The sequence below is a fragment of the Pavona decussata genome, unplaced genomic scaffold (genome assembly GCF_977016875.1).
Source record: "Pavona decussata unplaced genomic scaffold, jaPavDecu1.1 SCAFFOLD_194, whole genome shotgun sequence".
Classification (NCBI taxonomy): Eukaryota; Metazoa; Cnidaria; class Anthozoa; order Scleractinia; family Agariciidae; genus Pavona; species Pavona decussata.
This window is the reverse complement of record NW_028145603.1, coordinates 331,721-351,329: the sequence shown is the minus strand read 5'-3', so window position 1 is coordinate 351,329 and position 19,609 is coordinate 331,721. Positions and strand designations below refer to the sequence as shown.

Genomic DNA, 19,609 nt, shown 5'->3' with positions numbered 1-19,609 from the left:
TTTGGTATACTACAACTACGCCGAGCGCGAGAATACCTGTGCGAGCAAACTGCGTCTGGTTTGGGGCGAAATTTGCCAGCAAATAATAGACCGCATTGAGGGGAAACCAAAGCATTAGCGAAATAACTTTCGACACTCAATTAAAAACCGCTTTTTAGTCTTCTGAAGTTTGATAGTAGCTTTTACCTGACAGCTAAATGTTATAATACATTTAGCTAACTTATTTATAGCAATTAAGACTTCTTTGACATGCTCAGCGCTCGGAGCCCCATAGGTTATGACGTCACATGCGTCCGCCCGACCGTAAGTAGATACGCTCCTTCATGTAATCCAATGTGAAATGAGACACTCAAACCCTGTGGTGCAACCGGGATTTTTTTCGGCGGGAAGTGGGATGGCCAACTTCTTTCAGAAAAGCAAACGAGAATTTTAAAGAAACCTAATTGTTGTATTCGTTGAATATTTCGACAAACGACATATGTCGAGAAAGTAGAGCAACTGAGAGGGCGAACAAACAGGCGAAATGTCAGTTGAAAACAAACATGTGGTGGGTTTGCAGCTCGCAAGTCGCTTAGAAATTAAATGCAATTTTGCAGACAACTGTTGGTAATTTTCCATAATTAACATATTTCAAACTAAACACAAATACCTAAGTCGTTGCTTTACGACAAATATTCGCAGATAAATTAAGTTTGTTCATTCACAGAGCTATTGTTTTGAACATATATTTTGTGTTGTACTTGAGAAAATCATTCGCCACTCGTAGCGCATATTTGTAAACACGCTCTAATGTTAAGCGCTCACTGAAATATTTCGGACCACAACCAAAGATTATTTTTCAAGTATTCTCCTTTTGTTAACTTTTATTTAGAGACTAGAATTATTTCTGTAAGAGAAATATTCCCAGAGTTCTGAATTGTTTGAACATTTTGTGTTGGACTTGTGTAATTCATTCGCCATTCGCAGCGCATATTTGTTAACACGCTCTAATTAATTTTGAGCGCTCACTAAAATATTTCGCGTGAACAGTTTGCTTAATATGTAGTTAATATATATATATAACTCCAGGAAGGATGAGGAATTTGTTACGGTATTACGTGTTATTACGCTCATACAATAAGCATACCTGCATGCATATAAAAGCTATCAAAAAGGAATTGTGGAGCTCCGCTTCTAGGCTTGGCTAAATATATATATTAGTTGTATTTACATAAATACAGTAGTATAAGGTGTTTTCGGTTGATTGTAGAAATCATTTTTGCTTTTGTTTTGGTTTTGCTTTACTTTTTCTTGTGATTGGTTAGTATAACTAGCGCCATACTTTCTCAGCCAATTTACGAGAAGCAAACATGAAAACCAATATAATCGTGACTTGTCTACACTGTTCTTCCCGCGCTTGGCGCCGGTTACATGTACTTGTTGGGAATACAAATTGGTCCCCACGCGTCTACGTCTGTTGCAGATATCGAAACGTTGCTGGCTCACTTTGTCTCAATTGGTTATTAATGTTGTGAACAGTACTGAAAATTTTTTCGCTTGCTTCGAACTGTAAGACATCAAATTTCTATACTTGTTGGATGATATAATTGTATCTAATTTCTAGTAATTGAATTTGTAATTGGCAATTTGCTTGTATCAACTGCACTGATTTATGATAATTAATACAGGTGTACTTCAGTTTCACTACATGGTCAGTGCCATTATTTGCATATTTGGTAGATTTAGAGTCGTTATAGTTAAGATTGAAGTTTCGACATTATGTATTAACTATAATTTCCAGCTATCCTTATGCTGCCTGGTGAGTAAACTTTTGGAAAGGCCTTGCTGGTTTACCGAACGATTTTTTTTCGAGCTTGACATGGCTAATAATTTGACATATTTTATGTAAATGGACGCATTTTCTCGTAGTTGTTCCAAAAATCAGGATCATCACTTCATTAATGTCAAAGTCTAAGAAATTAAGAATACGGGATGGAGTTTATCACCTGGAAAGGTTGAGAAGATGCAGCTTCAATGTAAATAAGTGTTAACTTTTTGAATTCTGTGCTTAATAAAGTTTTATTATTATTATTATTATTATTATTATTATTATTATTATTATTATTATTATTATTATTATTATTATTATTAGAAGACAATCACAACTAAAAGCTATTCAGGGCTGATCGAATTTTAAGATAAGAGTACAGTCCGACTTTGAGAAATTTAAATGATTTGACTTGTCTGCAGTCCAGATATTTGTAGTAGATTACATGTAAAGGCGTCAGATTCTTTGTTAAGCTAGCTAAAATGTTTGTCCTTTCCTTCCTCAATTGTTGTCAACTAGTCTAAGCCAATTGTCACTCGGCTGAGGTTGCGGGACGAATATTTTAGGCGTTTCACCAGTAGGACAATTCCCAACATTTGCGCATGAAATGAAAAAAGATGAAGTAGGAATAAAATTTTAAAATAAGAAGGATCAAGATGCTGAACAAAACAACCGCGACTGAGATTTTTCCTTTGTCGTTTTTCTTTTTCTTTTCTTTTGTTGCGTTTTTGCTATTATTTGGTGGGATATAGGCGGGAAGGGAGATGGGGTGGGGGTGGGGGTGGAACATGGCAGTGAAAACTCAAGTTGATCAGAAGCATAGAGCAAATGCATTTGGTGATGATCGTTAACAAACACGCTACTAAGTATAGCATGCAGGTTCCTTCCCTCTCAGAGGTAGTCGAAAGAGATAGGTTTCTGGCACGAAGAAACTCCTCTTTCCTGTCTAGTTCAGAAATCCGCACTTACCTGTAATACTCGCTCGAAAGTAATGGAATCTACTTTCAGAGAAATGAGGCTCTACATAGCTTAATAGTCAAATTTATGAAAGACAATTGAACCTAAATTGAGGACGCGTCAGCAACTGAAAGAGGTTGAAATTTTTAGATCTTATTTTCTGGCAGGCGCACTGGTGTCACAGGACAAGAGGCACGACTGGTATTTTCAGATTTTCGTGTTCGGCCTAAGGGACGGTGTTTTCAATCTCGTACGGGCGTCACTGGTCAAGTCTGACGTAGTATCCCACTCAGACGTTCTATGGGGTTCGTCACGCGTTCCTGTCCAGCGCGTGACGAATCCCTAAGAACGTCTGCGTGGGCGGCTACGTCTGACGTTGTCATTGTTAAATCTTCCTAGCGTGCTCCAGAGTCTAGTGATTATTCAAATTATAGTGGTCTTTATATGGCATTGGTTGGTGTTAGCCCACAGTATTGGCAATGAACAACGATTCTTTGCTGTTCATTCCGCGGTCTCCCTTCGTCATTAAAGATTTGTAACTTTTCCACTTCTCCAACGAAGGCCGTACCTCTCTCGGTGGTGAGAGCATATAAAGACGAATGGAAAGTTACAATCGTAAGTTATGATTCCTGGAATAAAGTCAAGTAATGCAAAGCAGTAAATTTCTGTTTAAAAAAATAGGAGGAAATCAGAAAAGGAAATAAAATGTTCTTTCATGCTCTCAGTTTCACTCCAATGAAAAAACTTTACCTGCCCTTTCTAGCAACAACACTATTTCGTCCTGAATTTCTTCATAGGGTCCGATCTTTAGTGCCTTAAGGTACGAGCAAACGTCGTTGTTTCATCGATTAAGCATAACACATTGAAAATCTTGCGCATCTTTTCAGCTTGATCCGCACGGTCAGGTGCCATAGAGAACACTCTCCTAAATAGATTAGCTTTTTGTTCGAGGTGAATATATGATTTTCGTTTCAATCCGGCAATCAAATATACCTTGAAGACCTTGACTTGCCTCAAGTTCTTCTTGTTGTAAATGGCAAAAATTATTTTCACACTGTCATCACAAGCGCAAATATTGACATTTCGCGCGCTTGCGTATCACATTTCACTTGTCACGCAATGAAAGTACTTCGCCTCGTACAAAACTTTGAATCTCTAAAAATTATGCGGAATTTTGGACAATTTTCAGCCTTGCCTCGGAGATGTGATATCGCCAAATATAATGTGAGTAACGATTGCACACAAGTAAGAGCATTTCTTTATATCTAGAGTTTTCAGTCGTATTATCCGGTTGTGATCAAATGAGCACACAGGCGTCCCAAGCTCACGTTTAGAGAAAGCGAAAAATTAATTGTCTATTTGTTTTATTGATATATGCGTCACGGCTGTGTGAGTTGGAACGTGACGTTTCATCTTACGCGGTGTTAAGTTACATGAGATTTGAGCGCTTTATAAGACGTTGTATGGGGAATAAAATATCGTTCATTTAGAACGCTAAATACATTAAAATATCCTCATATTTTACGTAAGATGATTAAAAAAAACTCACCTCTTGTGTGTCCGTTGTGCTTTTTCGTTAGTTTCGCTGTTTTGGGCTTTTTATGCCACCACTGTTCGCTCCTTCACAAGACGTCTTATGAAGGAGAGAACAGTGGTGGCATAAAAAGCCCAAAACAGCGAAACTAACGAAAAAGCACAACGGACACACAAGAGGTGAGTTTTTTTTTAATCATCTTACGTAAAATATGAGGATATTTTAATATATTTAGCGTTCTAAATGAACGATATTTTATCCCCCATACAACGTCTTATAAAGCGCTCAAATTCTCAACGGTTCCCATGTAACTCAACACCGCGTAAGATGAACAGCCGTGACACATATATGAATAAAATAAATAGATAATTAATTTTTCGCTTTCTCTAAAGGTGAGCTTGGGACGCCTGTGATGAGTCAATTATTCTGTAACAATGTAGCTCTATTTCTTCAGTATTTTCGACAAACACACAGAAAAACTAAGCTTGATTGGCAAGTGTATTTATACAGATGGGCATAGAGAAGATTTTTTGTTTCTACTTTCTGGTGATAAATGTATACAAAGGTAAAACAACGGAAGCGTTTTATCCATGTGGCAAGTCGAGAAACGGCTGATGTTTACGGTTACATTTACGTCGGTACGCGATCAGTGGACTTCATTCGCAATATTTAAGCAAATTCTATTTTAGGTCACGTAAAAAGGGAGCATTTACACTTTCTAGCTTAAAATAACAGTAGTTTGGAAGTGTAACATGGAATGAGAGACAGGGTATTTTTTCCCTGGGAAGGCTGTTTGATCTCGCTTGAACGTCTCAATACAAACTCGAAAATTTCACCTGAAAAGAATCATTTGATAACTTAATACTAATATGGGGAGCACTCAAGCTTAAAGCTAGTTATTTACGTGTATAAAAGCATGCGATGAAACCAGAGACCTTGGCTTTTATCTAAAAGCTTCCGTGAACTGTACTGACGCTCGCAAAGTAACAGGACGAACATGAAGTACATACTGAAATGGCGAATTGTGCCAAAGTGCATTCAACACATCTCGACCTAGCGCGCTCCGTTTTCACGGGCCAAACTAAATATTTTAACATGATAAACAAGAAAAGTTGCCAGTTCAAAAAAGTTATTTTATTAGCAGCATATTTGTATATCCCCGATGATATGGTCATCTGAAATATGGCAAAAATCACTCTATCCAAGGAATAGCAAACATTGTATTCTTTACGTTGGCAACTTCAAATGAAATAATGTTCCAGCCGAGATGAAATATAGTTTGGAAGCAAGAACGAGGGATGTAAAAACGATTGTGAAAATATCATCTCGAGAAAACGTTTCCTTGTCTTGAACGCGAGTTTTTAAAATGTACTAATTTGCATAATTTAAAACGGGCCACCGGGCACGAACTTTCCCTGGAACTTTTGAATATTATTTTTGAAAATAGTTCACCAAAACGGTTTTTGGGGGCAAATAAAAAGAACTTCGAATTTAACTACAAATAAAAGGAACAATTTTTGAGATAAATTCAGTACAGTTGTGATGGGCATGTGTGAGTAAGAACCCTCAAACATGGCTATCGAGGCCTGAACTTATGACAAATTTAAAGAAAAGGCTTTGAACTCAAGTTTAATATTAACTAGCGGCCTTGGAACAGCTGTAACGGAAGTTTTAATAGCTTCCAACATCGATAGTCTGTTATCCTATGACGACAGGATAATATCAGCGGGTATCAATTATATGGGAAAACGTGATAATATGAAAAAAATATATAATAGTGGGAAATTGCAATAAAATAAAAACTATCCAATGAAGAAACAATAGGATAATTTTTGCTGACGTCATTGTTTACATTTTGCTTCATTTGCATATATCAAAGAACAAATGGACACTCTGAATTAAACGAACATGTCACTCTTGGTAATCAGTGTAAATATCGTGTGACACTTGCTGTTGAATATTTTCAGAGAAATTTGCTCTCATAACACAGGTTTGGTGGCAGGAGTTGCCATACATTATTTGCAAATTTTTCATACTTGTAAAGTTCGAATTCCTTTAAAGAAATGTTTAAGCTACCACGCACCAATTTTCCGAAAATACTAAGTTTGCCAAGCTCTTGCAATTTATGGAGATCATTTGTCTGTCAGTAGATAATTTTGTTCTTACCCTAATGTATGCTAAGTAGGCGAAACATTTCAACAAACATCTGCCATATCAGAGTGATTATCGCACGAGAGATAACTTGGTTTAAGCTATGCGGTTGTTTTATCAGTGCATGGTGATATAACGAGAGGATACGCTTGGTGATGCACCTCAAGTATCTTTTACATGTTAGTAAGAATCTGTTGTTTACCTGACTTTTCAGATCACTGATAACTGATATTAACGTTTCGTACGAAGGATTCAGTCTAATTTAAGACTTAAGTGTTTATGTCAATATGAATGACAGTTTTTTTTTATGAAGCAATATATATACCACGCATGCAAGAAATGAATTTAATTTTACTTTACTGCTAAACTGTGCAAATCATCGTGCAAGTTATAATGCCAAGTTGGAAAAATATTGAACCTGTGTGGGACTATACACCCCTTGGTAATTCCATGTCTCCAGCCGAGGCTAATTAGCCTTAACTATATCATAGTGTAGAAGATGGCGTGTAGGTACAGGATGTTAATACTTATTTCGCTCAAGGTACGCTGTGCTCGGGTACCTTGGTATACCCGTGATTCCCCCATGACCACCTCACAGGATCTCGAGTCTTAAGGCTGATATCGTGCGATCAGTTCTTTGCCTACTAACCCAATAAGTGCATCGTTTGCGCATATTTCAAATTTTGATTTGAACAGCCGGTTCCAGATAGATCAGCATGGAATATTCAAAACCGCAGTGTTTTTGTGACCAGAAAAATATCATTTTAATCACCAAATCAAAAAGCTAAGGAAGCTTGTATTCCAACGAAGACCCAAAAGTGGAAACCCTTGGGCACAAATTGCTGCAGAAACGAACAGCAATTGTCCTCGACTACAATAAAAAATGAAAGGAATATTTTTGAGAGGAATTATACGGTTGTGATGGACATGAACTCAAAACAACAACCCCAAAATATGACTATTGAGGCTTTATTCCACCAAATTAAGAAAAGGCCTTGAACTTTTGAGACCAAACTTTTAAGCTTAAAAATTTAAAAATCCAGCCTTGGAACAGCTGCAACGGAAGTTTTATAGGAAACTTCGATCTTCGATTCACAGGATAATATCAGCGGGTATTCATTATAGCATATGGACAAACCGTGAATTAATAATAATAATAATAATAATAATAATGATAATAATAATAATAATAATAATAATAATAATAACAATAATGATAATGATAATGATGATGATGATGATGATGATGATAATGATAATGATAATGATAATGATAATGATAATGATAATGATAATGATAATGATAATGATAATGATAATGATAATAATAGTGAAATAACATGACATAACAATGAAATAAAAACCAAGCATTGAATAAACTGTAAGAGAGATATTTGCTGACGTCATTGTTTACATTTTGCCTCATTTGCATATATCAAACAACCGGCTCCGAACAAATGTACACTCTAAACTAAAAGAACATGTCACTCTTGCTTTTCGGTTTAAATATTGACGACACTGAGAAATTTGACTTGATAATAGAAATTTAAAAAGAATGCATGGCTTGGTGACAAGAGTTGCCATACATTGTTTGCCAATTTTTTATACTCACGACGTTCGTTTATCAAAATACTGTTTAACCTGCCACGCACAAATTTTCCGAAAATGCTCCTTTTGCCAAGCACTTTTAATTTTTGAAGACTATTTATCTGTCATTAGCTAGTTTTGTCCTTTATGCTAATTATATTGTTGAAATAATGAGGCGAAGCATTAGCTGAGATAGCTGCTATATCACAAACTTCATAGCCTGTTTCCTGTGCACAATAGCTGTACTAGGTCTTTAAGACGCCCACGTATGTTCTCTATGCCAGTGTGTAAAGCCTGGTTCACACTAGCAACATAACGACATAATGACATAATGACATGGGCATAACAACATAGAGAAAAGATCTGTTTTTTTTTTCTCTTTATATTTAACGTTGTTATATCGCTGATGTCAACTAGGCCTCGTGCAAGTGATTGACAAGCATCTGTTTACGCAGAGAGGTAAGAGATTAAAACAGGAAACAATTATTACCGGCTTACATTATTCACAGCACGTATCCTGCTAAATTACCCTTTACTCAGTTTTTCTTTTTCGAGTTACATTTTGAAAGCGGTTTTCTCCGCCTGATTTCCGAACAAGAATCACCACTGCTCAGTAACCTTCACTCAGGTAAGCTATTTAAGCTAAGGGAACTCAGAAAACTCGATGAAGAACACCAAGTCAGCTGTCTGTTTTTTAAGATGTTACGAACACTAAACTGTTGTTTAGATACGACGGTGGTACCAGAATAAGACCTGCTTGCACATGAGCTTGCTAGTGTTTCTTAACAACGAGTAAGAATGCGACAGCCTTTTTTTATTCTCTTGTGTAGTTCAGAATTTGGTTGCTCAATAACAGGCAAAACAGCTGTGGAAACTAAAATCTTTATAAGGAAAAATTTGCATCTCGAGAAGATTGCTAGAGTAAAAAAGTAGTAGTTTTGCGTATTTCCAAGTTATTATACAACGTTATATATATTCTTGAGTGCATACGGGCAACAAAATTTGTCAAACTAGTTAGTTTCCTTGAGAAATCTCCTTGTCCAAAACGAGGGCGTTTTATTTTCACAGGACTTTTTAGGAAAGCTCAGGACACCTGCTAACTTGTTGTGGATAATTCATCACAGCATGTTTGTTCATACTTCGTATCTTTTACACCGGATTCAGGTTGATTAGCTCGCGGAGCTGACGGGATGTTTGTCGAAGATTGTCCCGAAGTCCCTTTTGGTTTTCTCACTTCCCGATTCCGTCGCTAGTAATGCTCTTTTTCGGCGCCATAAGAAGTCGACTTATAACAAGTCTAGGCGGAGGCTAAATTTCGTGGCTAACATTGCTCAAGGCTACTCCGCCGCTATAACTGAATATACCAGCCCGCGGGTAAAGCTAAACCGGATAGCTCTTGTGCCGTCACCAAAAACATATCGAATAGGGCTACCGTTCACACACAAAACGTCGATTTCGTATTGATTTTTGTGCCGGAGCGATGCTGCGTTCCTTCGGTCTTCAAAGTGAATCGTTACATTTCGGATAGGTTTTCGTAACACTTTCTTAAGTTGTGCCGAAGAGAGAATCGAACCGAAACGGCAGTCAACAACGAGGAGCGAGGATTGGAGTCCAGGAGAATTATTCTGTTCGCGTAAAATGCAATACAGCATAGTATAGACATAGCCTTAATGTTAAACTACCACACCGAAAAATATGGTGACTGGTGCATTTACCCAAAAACCCTAGCGCATGAAAAACCTAAAAGCACAAATTAAAACAGGCAGAAAAGTTCTATAAATTTTAAACCTAGCATACACAATTTTCTTGGTAGATAGAGGAATGTCGCAAAAAAATATGGCTTCCTTTGTGCCTACTGGCTGTGTTAGGTTCCCAAGGCATTGAGGAAAAATGTACAGCCGCCATCTTGGATTTAACGGTTCACTTTATCCTTCAACTTTATTTTCGTTCATGTTATATCCTTAGTAGTTATGAAAACAATTAGTTCTCTAGTAACAAAAAAGCAACAATTATGAGGCCAGAAATCAAAGTATCACTAACTTTTCTTTGTCATGTTACAAAAATATATATAAATATTGAATTTAGCATACATTTCCCGTTGCAGAGGGAAGTATTTTTTCAGAATTATTTCCAGCACTGACGAGTCGGATTTTTGCTTCATGTTAAGGTATGTAATGAAAAATTCTTATTCTGAAAGGTCTTTCTTTTAGGTTATTTAGTTTTTATTTAAAGTAGTTTGTCGCAAGTCTTGAATAGTATCTGGCACACTTAGATCATGCAGCAGCTCCTGAAAAAATCACGGTCATTTCTTAGTAACTGTGACATTAATGTTGCAAATGGACAAAATGGCAGCTTATTGTAATCGGAAACGACATTTGAAACTTTTCCTTGCAAAATAAGAAAACGTATTAATGCGTGTTTAATGCAACATCGTGCGCAATCAGTGATCGGTAGCTAACGACTGTTATATGATGTCGAACGAAGCATAACTTTCGCCCCTGTGAAACGCGTGCACAAATTGGACAGGCAAAATGTTTTGAACTTTTCTTTGCGCTTGCCTTCAAAAGAGTTAATGTTGAATGTGTTTCTGGGATCACTGGCTAGTCACACCACTAATAATACACTTTATTTAGAGAGGGTGGAACGGAATAGTTGAGGTAACTAATAAACTTGTGGCCCTCTATCTAAAAAATTATTATAAAACTAATACAATGTAATAGGAAGTGTACATAGAAATGTGAGAGCTAAAAATACAATGTATGTCAAATTCTAACATGACCATCAATAAAACTAAAAATATCCATATGATGAGAAGACAAATTATGACTGAATTATGACAGTCACTGTTTCTTTTCTTTGAAATTTATAATGTAAAATTACAGTGCAATAACGAGATTCTACAGCTGGAAGAAAGGTGGCCATGGATAGTGAATGCTACCTGGCTTAGTAGCATTACTTCGGTTTCCATTTACAAACCTATGAATATGTAGACACTTTTGCCAAACAGCTATAAATCAACAAAGAAACAGTTCATTATGATACAATCCTTTCGCTTTATTTTATTTCAGAGAGATGGTTAATGTTTCTAACCAAGAAAACGGAACACAAAATGAAACAAGTTTCCTGGAGCTCTCTTCATCTGAGTGCATTGCCTGGCTTGCAGTATTCATGACCGAGTCTGTTGTTATAGTAACACTTAATATTCTCACAATTATTGTTTTTATCAAAAACCGCAGTCTTCGTAAGCGAAGCATGTACCTGGTGATCAACCTGGCAGTTGCGGATATGTTTGTTGGAGGATGTTCAGAAATCACACTATTTGTGGAATTAGAACGATTATGCTCCTTATGGGATACCCGAAAACTTGCTTTCGTGGACATACTGTTGTTGTTTCTTGCAGCTTCTCTGACAAACCTTGCGGCGATCTCGTTAGAAAGAGCGCACGCGACGCTTCGTCCTTTCAGACATCGTATTTTTAAAAAGTGGGTATTTGGATTTCTTATTACAATCATTTGGGTTACATCTGGGCTGTTTACAATTGCTGTTTATTTTCTTCGCAACTTGGTGAGCTCTGACTATATTTGGAGTTTATTCGATGCTTTTTGTTTATTTGTCATTTGTGTTTCTTATGTGTCCATTGCTGTCAAGATTTCTTGTGGGGCTCATCCTCAGCACCATGGTGCAGCCAGTAGAGAAAGAAAACTAACCAAAACATTGTTCATTGTGACTGTGGTATCTTTGCTGCTGTGGATACCAATTGCGATATTTACTGTCCTGTCGGTCTATTTACCATTCTTTATTTCTTACCGGGTGTGGCTTCATCTTGGCCACGCTTTCACCGTTTTGTTTTTTGCAAACTCCCTTGTCAATCCTATTTTATATGCAGTCAGAATGCCAGACTTTAAAAGAGCTCTCGTTTCACTTTTTCGACGTCAGCAAAGACAAGTTGATATTATTCCCCTTGGTCCCTTGTGATTACTAAGAGTATTTGTTACCATGTAATTTTGTTATCGGTTAATCTGGAAGTCTTAGAATAAACGTTGATTTCTTTAATCGAAAATATATAATGAAAACGAGGGCACTAGAAAAAGAACTTGCCAAGTAAATTTAAAAAAATAAAATGGTTTATTGCATTTGGCAGAGGGGTTCGTCATTTAAGTCATTTTCATATTGCAAACGGATCATAATAGATGAGAACATGACAAATACAAATTTAGAATCCTGAAGTATTATCCATTTTACGGTTTACAATGATTTATGTTAAGTGCAATTAAGTTTTGTGTTGTTTATGCCAGCGATCGGGACAGATCCCTGTCTCATTTGATGTTGCAATTTAGAATGAGTGAAAAATATTATTTCAGAAAGCCAGTGCGAAGGTCTTTGTGAGCTCTTTGATAGACGAGGGAAGAGTGGATACTGAAATCTAGAGCGCATTCCTGTGATAGGCGCATGCAAGGCCAGATTCACGTAGCCCTCCTAAGTTAAGATGTCTCTTCAGTATTGTTCCTTAATAAAAGCCTATTGTAGGAATGTCGATAGTCTATATTTAAGGGGATTCCATGCTTACATTGCTCATTCTTACTACGTATAATTTCTTGCGTCATTAGCGCGCGCCTTTCCTCCTAAACGAGTTATTTTAACGTTATTTTAACTTAGCAATTATCACATTTATGTGTAAAACGTTTTAGAAAAACGACACACACACAAAAAATGAGTTATTGGCAGAAATAGGAGCTTGCCCACCATTCCCGGCATAAAATAACTAAGTCGCACGCAAGAAACGTTCAGGACAGAGGGGCACAATACACTGCCGAAATTTATCTGAGGAGCGAGAAACAAATATTTGATGTTAGTAGACACAAACTACTCAAACTAAATATAGTGTTTGTACAAGTGTCCTGGATTTCGTACCCTTTTTTTAGTTTTCTGATTTGTCAGATTAACGTGTTTTGCAACATCGCAAATAATTGTTAAATAGAGCGGTACGGTTTTTATTTGAGCGTCGAAAAAACCAAAGCCAGATTAACTACCCTAGCAAATCACAACAGACGCAAACAGTTCAATGAACCAATCAAAACCTGATGTAAATACATGTAACCGACGCCGAGCGAGGGAAAACGTGTGCGAGCAAACCGCGATTGTTTTGACGCGAACTTTGGAAACAAATTGCAGAGCGCAGTGAACCAAACCAAAGCATTAGCGAAAGTAATTTTGACACTCATTTGAAAACCACTCTTTAAGTCATCTTGAATTTTTAAAGTAGCTTTTACCTCAGCTAGATGAGTATACAGTTATTCATTTAGGTAACTTATTTATAGCATTTAAGACTTCTTTAGTACACTCCATGATTATACATGTATTTACATATATTAAATTTGGTGTTTGCAATTGATTGTAGAAATCAATTTTACTTTTGTTTTCGTTTTGCTTTACTTTGGCTTTTGATTGGTTAGTAAAACTCGCGCCATTCTTTCTCAGCCAATGAGAAGCAAAACCAAAACCAATCGTGACTTTTGCCCAATGTTCTTCCCGCGCTTGGCGCCGGTTACATGTACTTGTTGGGAATTCTGATTGGTCCCTGTTATGTTTGGCTGGAGCAAGTACTTAGCGTTTGGTTGAATGACAATCAATTGAAAACTGTTCTGAGATCATTTTGCTTTAGCTGAACTTAAGACTGGTGTTATGTAGACATCGAAACGTTCCTTGCTCATTTTGTCACATTTGTTTATTACTTATATTGTGAATAGTATTTAACATTTTTTCCTGATTTTAACTGTAAAAAGTGAAATTTCAATACATATTGGATGATATTCAAGAGAGGAAGATATTATAGTCGTTATCTGATTTCTAGTGAATAACACTGTAGTCACAATACAGCTTTTTGATGGTATTATGGTAATTTATACTGGTGTACTTTTTCAGATTCGATACATAATCAATGCCATTATTTGCATATGTGTTAGATTTAATAGATTTAAGGTCGTTAGTTAAGATTCATCAGTTTTGATCGATTTATCTCTGATTAATGTCCATTTAAAAAGGCTAGGCTATGTACAAAGGAGCTTCAAGAAATAAAACTTACACTAGTTGCTAGTTAACCTTATGGTGCTTATTTTGGCACAGTTCCACGCAGCTCTATGTTAACTTTTGGCGAGGCTTCACTATTGCACCGAACGGTTTTTTTCGAGCTTGTCCTAGCTAATAATTTGGCGTATTTTTATTTGAATGCAAATGGCGCCTTTCTCTGATTTGTTGGAAAAAATGGGATCGTTATACTTCATAAATGTCGAAGTCTAAGAAATTGAGAACACGGATGGAGTTTTTCACGTGGGAGGGTTGAGAAGACAATCACAATAAATCCGATCAATTTTTTTTTGCGCAAATAGAGTTGTTGGCAAAGATCTCAGTCATGCCAACATAAAAGTTGTTAAGGAAACTATTCAAGATCTTATTACAAAACAGCTCAAAACCTAATCAGTCAGTACTCCAAGAACCTCATGCATTTATTTCAAATCTAAAAATTACAAACCTAACAACACTGAGTGACGAGCTGTTTATGCTATCAGCTGCCCCATTGAGATTAGTCTACTGAGATACTTGGAAAGACTGCGATGCGCCCGCGATTCTCCCTTCTGTACCGAGTACTCCAAGCACTCCAACTCCTCTACCAGAGCAAGCCTTTTTTTCGAGCTGTTTTTTGCTTTTTCTATATTTTGTCATTTTCTCTTATTTTACATTTTAAAACCTTAACGCAATTTCATATTAAATCAAGATTAATTTTTGGTATATTTACAAACTTAAGATATATTACATTTCAGCTCCGTTGCAATAGGCAATTTCCGAGTTGCTGTGAGCCTCCTTATGAAAGCGAGGCTAAGTGCGAAGCTTTTCATATGAAAATTAGTTTTGTTTGCATGTGAATGGAAACTAAATTTTCATAATAAAAACTTTGCACTTAGCCTCGCTTTCATAATGAGGTTTACAGCAACTCGGAAATGGCCTATTGGCAGTATGCTACGGCTTAAAGAACTGATAGACAAAAGAGTTGAACAACACGCTTATTACAAAAAAGGCTATTGCAAAAAATACAAAAATGGCAACAAAGTTTGATTTGACGGCATTACGTGGTAAGTTATTTAATCTTTCAAACCTCATATTCTAAGGCGAAAAATAAAAAAAAAATACAATGCATTGCTTACGAAAACTGTCGAGCACATAATTATAATGTAAACAATGAAACATCTAATGTTTTGCAGCATGGTTTCAACAACAGGACAAATTTTGATACAACAATCGAAGAAAAGACACGTACCAACTAAACAAGTGCCTCCAGAAGTTTTATTTGTCTGCAAGAAAGCGAGAGGGAACTGTCTACTATAAGAAATCGCTTACCGCGCGGCGCGCGAGATTTTAAATTTTCCCACCATTTGCTGGTATATTGTCAAAAATAAAGTACTTTTTGGTCCACTTCTTATTCAGCTTGTGTGGTATATATACACTAAACAAATTATTCACCTCAGTGTCGGTGAAAGTGATGGATATTTACCTCGCCGCTTCGCGGCTCGGTATTCACCTCCACTTTGGTGAATAATTGTTAATTAAACTTGAGTGCTTCCCATATAGCAAGTTATCAAATGATTATTTTCAGGTGAAATTTTCGAGTTTAGATTGAGACGTTCAAGCGAGATCAAAGGGCCTTCCCAGGGAAATAACTTGAAATCAGTGAAATTAACACCCTGTCTCTCAGATCATGCTACACTTTCAGATTACCGTTATTTTTAAGCTAGAATGTGTAAATGCTCCCTTTTTACGTGACCCAAAACAGAATTTGCTTAAAATATTGCAAATGAAGTCCACTGCAAGAAAACTGTGGGGAAGCAGGAAATATAACAGTGTTAAGAACTCAATTATATTTCACTTTGGTTCGACAGCATTACAAACATGCCGGGGAGAAAAAACGTGTTGTGACGTAATCAATGACGAGACTAAACTACAGTAACGACCGCTGATCGGAAACCACTCGAATTTAAAAAATAGCAGATTAATTGAATAGAAACGAAATAAACGTTCAAAGTCACTGTTTAAACCTTTCTTAAAAACTGAAAAACTGAAAACTGATCGTGCACCGACGTAAATGTAAACATCAGCCGTTTCTCGACTTGCCACATGGATGAAACGCTTCCGTTGTTTTACCTTTGTATACATTTATCACCAAAAAATAGAAACAAAAAATCTTCTCTATGCCCATCTGCATAAATGCACTTGCCTATCAAGCTTAGTTTTTCTGTGCGTTTGTCGAACATAATGAAGAAATAGTGCTACATTGTTATAGAATACTTGACTCATTTGATCACAACCGGATAACACGACTGAGAACTAGATATAAAGAAATGCTCTTACTTTTCTGCAATCTGCAATCGTTACCCACATTATATTTGGCGATATCACATTTCTGAGGCAAGGCTAAAAATTGTCTCAAATTTTGCATACTAGAGATTCAAAGTGTTGCAATTGTACGAGACGAAGTACTTTCATTGCGTGACAAGTGAAATGTGATACGCAAGCGCGCAAAAAGCACAGGAATAAACTATGTCAATATTTGCGCTTGTGATGACAGTGTGAATGATAATAATAATAATAATAATAATAATAATAATAATAATAATAATAATAATAATAATAATAATAATAATAGTAATAATAATAATAATAATAATGATAATAACAACAGTGAAATAACATGAAATAACAATGAAATAAAAACTAAGCATTGAAGAAACTGTAAGACAGATCTTTGCTGGCGTCCTTGTTTACATTTTGCCTCCACAATTCCTTTTTAATAGCATTTATATACATGCTACTCTGCGTATTGTATGAACGTAATAACGTTACAAATTCTTTATCCTGCCTTGAGTTATATATATCAAGCAAACGTTATATGCGTCAGCGGAAAATGTTTTGGGCCATAAGCTGTTCTTTTTGATCGTGCGAGATCACATTGCTGAATTCCGATGACGTTCGAGAGCATAAAACACTTGTGGATGAAAACATTACGCTCTCTCTCAAATATTTCTCCTGTGGAAATTATTAATGCATTTGTGTAAAGTTTGAAATGCGCACAATAAAGAAATTTGGCTACCACGTAATGTTTCCACACTCGTGCAATTTGGCCGCTCGGATAAAAATAAAATATTTGTTTCAAAATTTATTTCTTTGTAAATATTCCTCGTACAGAAATATTTATAGTCTCATAATAGAAGTTACAAGAAAAGAAATAAAGAAAAAAATAATGTTTGGTTATGGCTCGAAATATTTGAACGTTTACTTTAAAATTAGGGCGTACAGTTCACAAATATGCACTGCGAATGACGAGCACAAAATGTTCAAAACAATTAATGACTCTAGGAATATTTCTCCTAAAGAAATGATTCTAGTCTTCAACTAAAATTTAAGAAAAGAATACAGGAAAAATGATGTTTGGTTGTGGCCCGAAATATTTCAGTGAGCGCTTAAAATTAAAGCGTGTTTCCAAAACTTACGCGCTGTGAATTGCGAACGAATTACGCAAGTCCAATACAAAATGTTCAAAACAATTCATAACTCTGTGAATATTTCTCGTACAGAAATAATTCTCTAATTAAACGTTAACAAAAGGAGAATGAAGGAAAAACAATGTTTGGCTGTGGCCTGAAATATTTCAGTGAGCGCTTTAATTTAAACTTAGAGCGTGTTTGCAAAACTTTTGCGCTGCGAATGGCGAATGAATAAATAGAGATGCCCAACACAAAATGTTCAAAACAATTCATAACTCTGTGAATGTTTCTCGTACAGAAATAATTTTAGTCTCTAAGTAAATGTTAACAAAAGGAGAATACAGGAAAAATAATGTTTGGTTGTGGCCCGAAATATTTCCGTGAGCGCTTTAATTTAAAATTAGAGCGTGTTTACAAAACTTATGCGCTGCGAATGGCGAATGAATTAGAGAAGTCCAACACAAAATATTCAAAACAATTCATTACTCTGTGAATATTTCTCTTCCAGAAATAATTTTAGTTTCTTAGTAAACGTTAACAAACGGAGAATACAGGAAAAATAATATTTGGTTGTGGCCCGAAATATTTCAGTGAGCGCTTAGAATTAGAGCGTGTTTACAAAACTTATGCGCTGCGAACGGCGAATTAATTAGAGAAGTCCAACACAAAATGTTCAAAACACCACATAACTCTGTGAATATTTCTCCTACAGAAATAATTCATGTCTATAAGTAAACGTTAATAAAGGGAGAATACAGGAAAGATAATGTTTGTTTGTGGTCCGAAATATTTAAACGTTTACTGCGTGTTTACAAATCTGCCCTGCGAATGAATTACACAAGTCCAACACAAAACATAACTATGTGAATAGCTCTGTAAATGTTCAAAATTAATTTACCCACGAATATTTGTCGTATGGCAACGATTTGCGTTTAATTTGAAGTATGTTAAATATGGAAAATTACCGACAGTTGGCTGCAAAAATGCATTTAATTTCTATGCGACTTGGAAGTTGCTTACTCACCCAGCTCACCACATGTTTGTTTTCAACTGACATTTCGCCTGTTTTTTCGTCGCTCTCGGGGTTTAAATTTGCTTATTAGTCGCCTGCTTTCTCGGCACATGTAGTTTGACAACATATTCAACGAATACAAGAAATTAGTGTTCTTCAAAATTCTCGTTTGTTTTCTAAAAGAAGTAAGCCACCCCACATCCCGCCGAAAAAACGCAGGTTGCCGCACAGGTCGAGTGTGACATTTCACAATGGCTTACATAGAGGGGCGGACGTACGTACGGTTGTAAGCCAGACGGACAGTGACGTCATAACCAAAATTTTTCGCATACATGGGTTTACCGAAATCTCTTATCAATGGGGCTCCGCGGGCGCGCTTCCGGCGCGCGGAGCTCCGCTATGATGTCAAATTTCTCTTAAAGATCGAAAAGAAAGCATCTTTTCAGCTTGATCCGCACGGTCAGGTGCCATGGAGAAAGACAAACTTCACTGTCCTAAATAGATTAGCTTTTTGTTTGAGGTGAATACATGATTTTCGTTTCAGTCTGGTAATCAAATATACCTTGCAAACCTTGATCGAAACATTGAAAAGATCAACAAGAAGAAATTGAGGCAAGTCAAAGTCTACAAGGTATATTTGATGGACTGAAACGTGCAGTTTTCCTCCCCCGAGATTCACCCTGCGTTGTCTGTGCCGGATTCTCATCAATAAACATTACAGGAAAAGTAAAACCGAAATTAACTAAAATCAAGTCAACAAATTAAAAACTATCGCAACATCAATGCAGAATTTTTTCAATACTATCCTCAAACAAAAAGCTGATATGTTTAGGAGACTGACGTTTATCTTTCGCCATGGATCAAAGCTAAAGAGATGCGGAACAAGCTCAAAAGAAGGGCAAGACTTGCAATGTGTTACGCTTAATCAATGCCGGGACGTTCACCGGGAATGAAACCGAAAAAAAAAAAGAATTATTTTCAGGTTAACTTGTGAAAATACGATTACAGCCAAACCTAGCTTTAATGCC

The 19,609-nt window shown here is 36.3% G+C and overlaps 1 protein-coding gene across 3 annotated transcripts; it reads left to right on the top strand.

The window, feature by feature from the left end:
* The first annotated feature begins 8,446 nt into the window (after window positions 1-8,446).
* Window positions 8,447-14,112, top strand: LOC146461834 (melanocortin receptor 5-like). Of its 3 annotated transcripts, none has more exons than XM_085086379.1 (3): window positions 8,447-8,495; window positions 10,141-10,203; window positions 11,105-14,112. In XM_085086379.1, exons 2-3 carry the CDS (start codon window positions 10,196-10,198, stop codon window positions 12,009-12,011), a joined length of 915 nt encoding a protein of 304 aa, XP_084942505.1. In that variant the 5' UTR covers window positions 8,447-8,495; window positions 10,141-10,195; the 3' UTR covers window positions 12,012-14,112. The 3 variants fall into 3 exon arrangements, with proteins under 3 accessions (XP_084942505.1, XP_084942503.1, XP_084942504.1); XM_085086377.1 differs by lacking the exon at window positions 8,447-8,495 and adding an exon at window positions 8,580-8,664; XM_085086378.1 differs by lacking the exon at window positions 8,447-8,495 and having other exon boundaries at window positions 9,837-10,203.
* The last annotated feature ends 5,497 nt before the right edge of the window (window positions 14,113-19,609 follow it).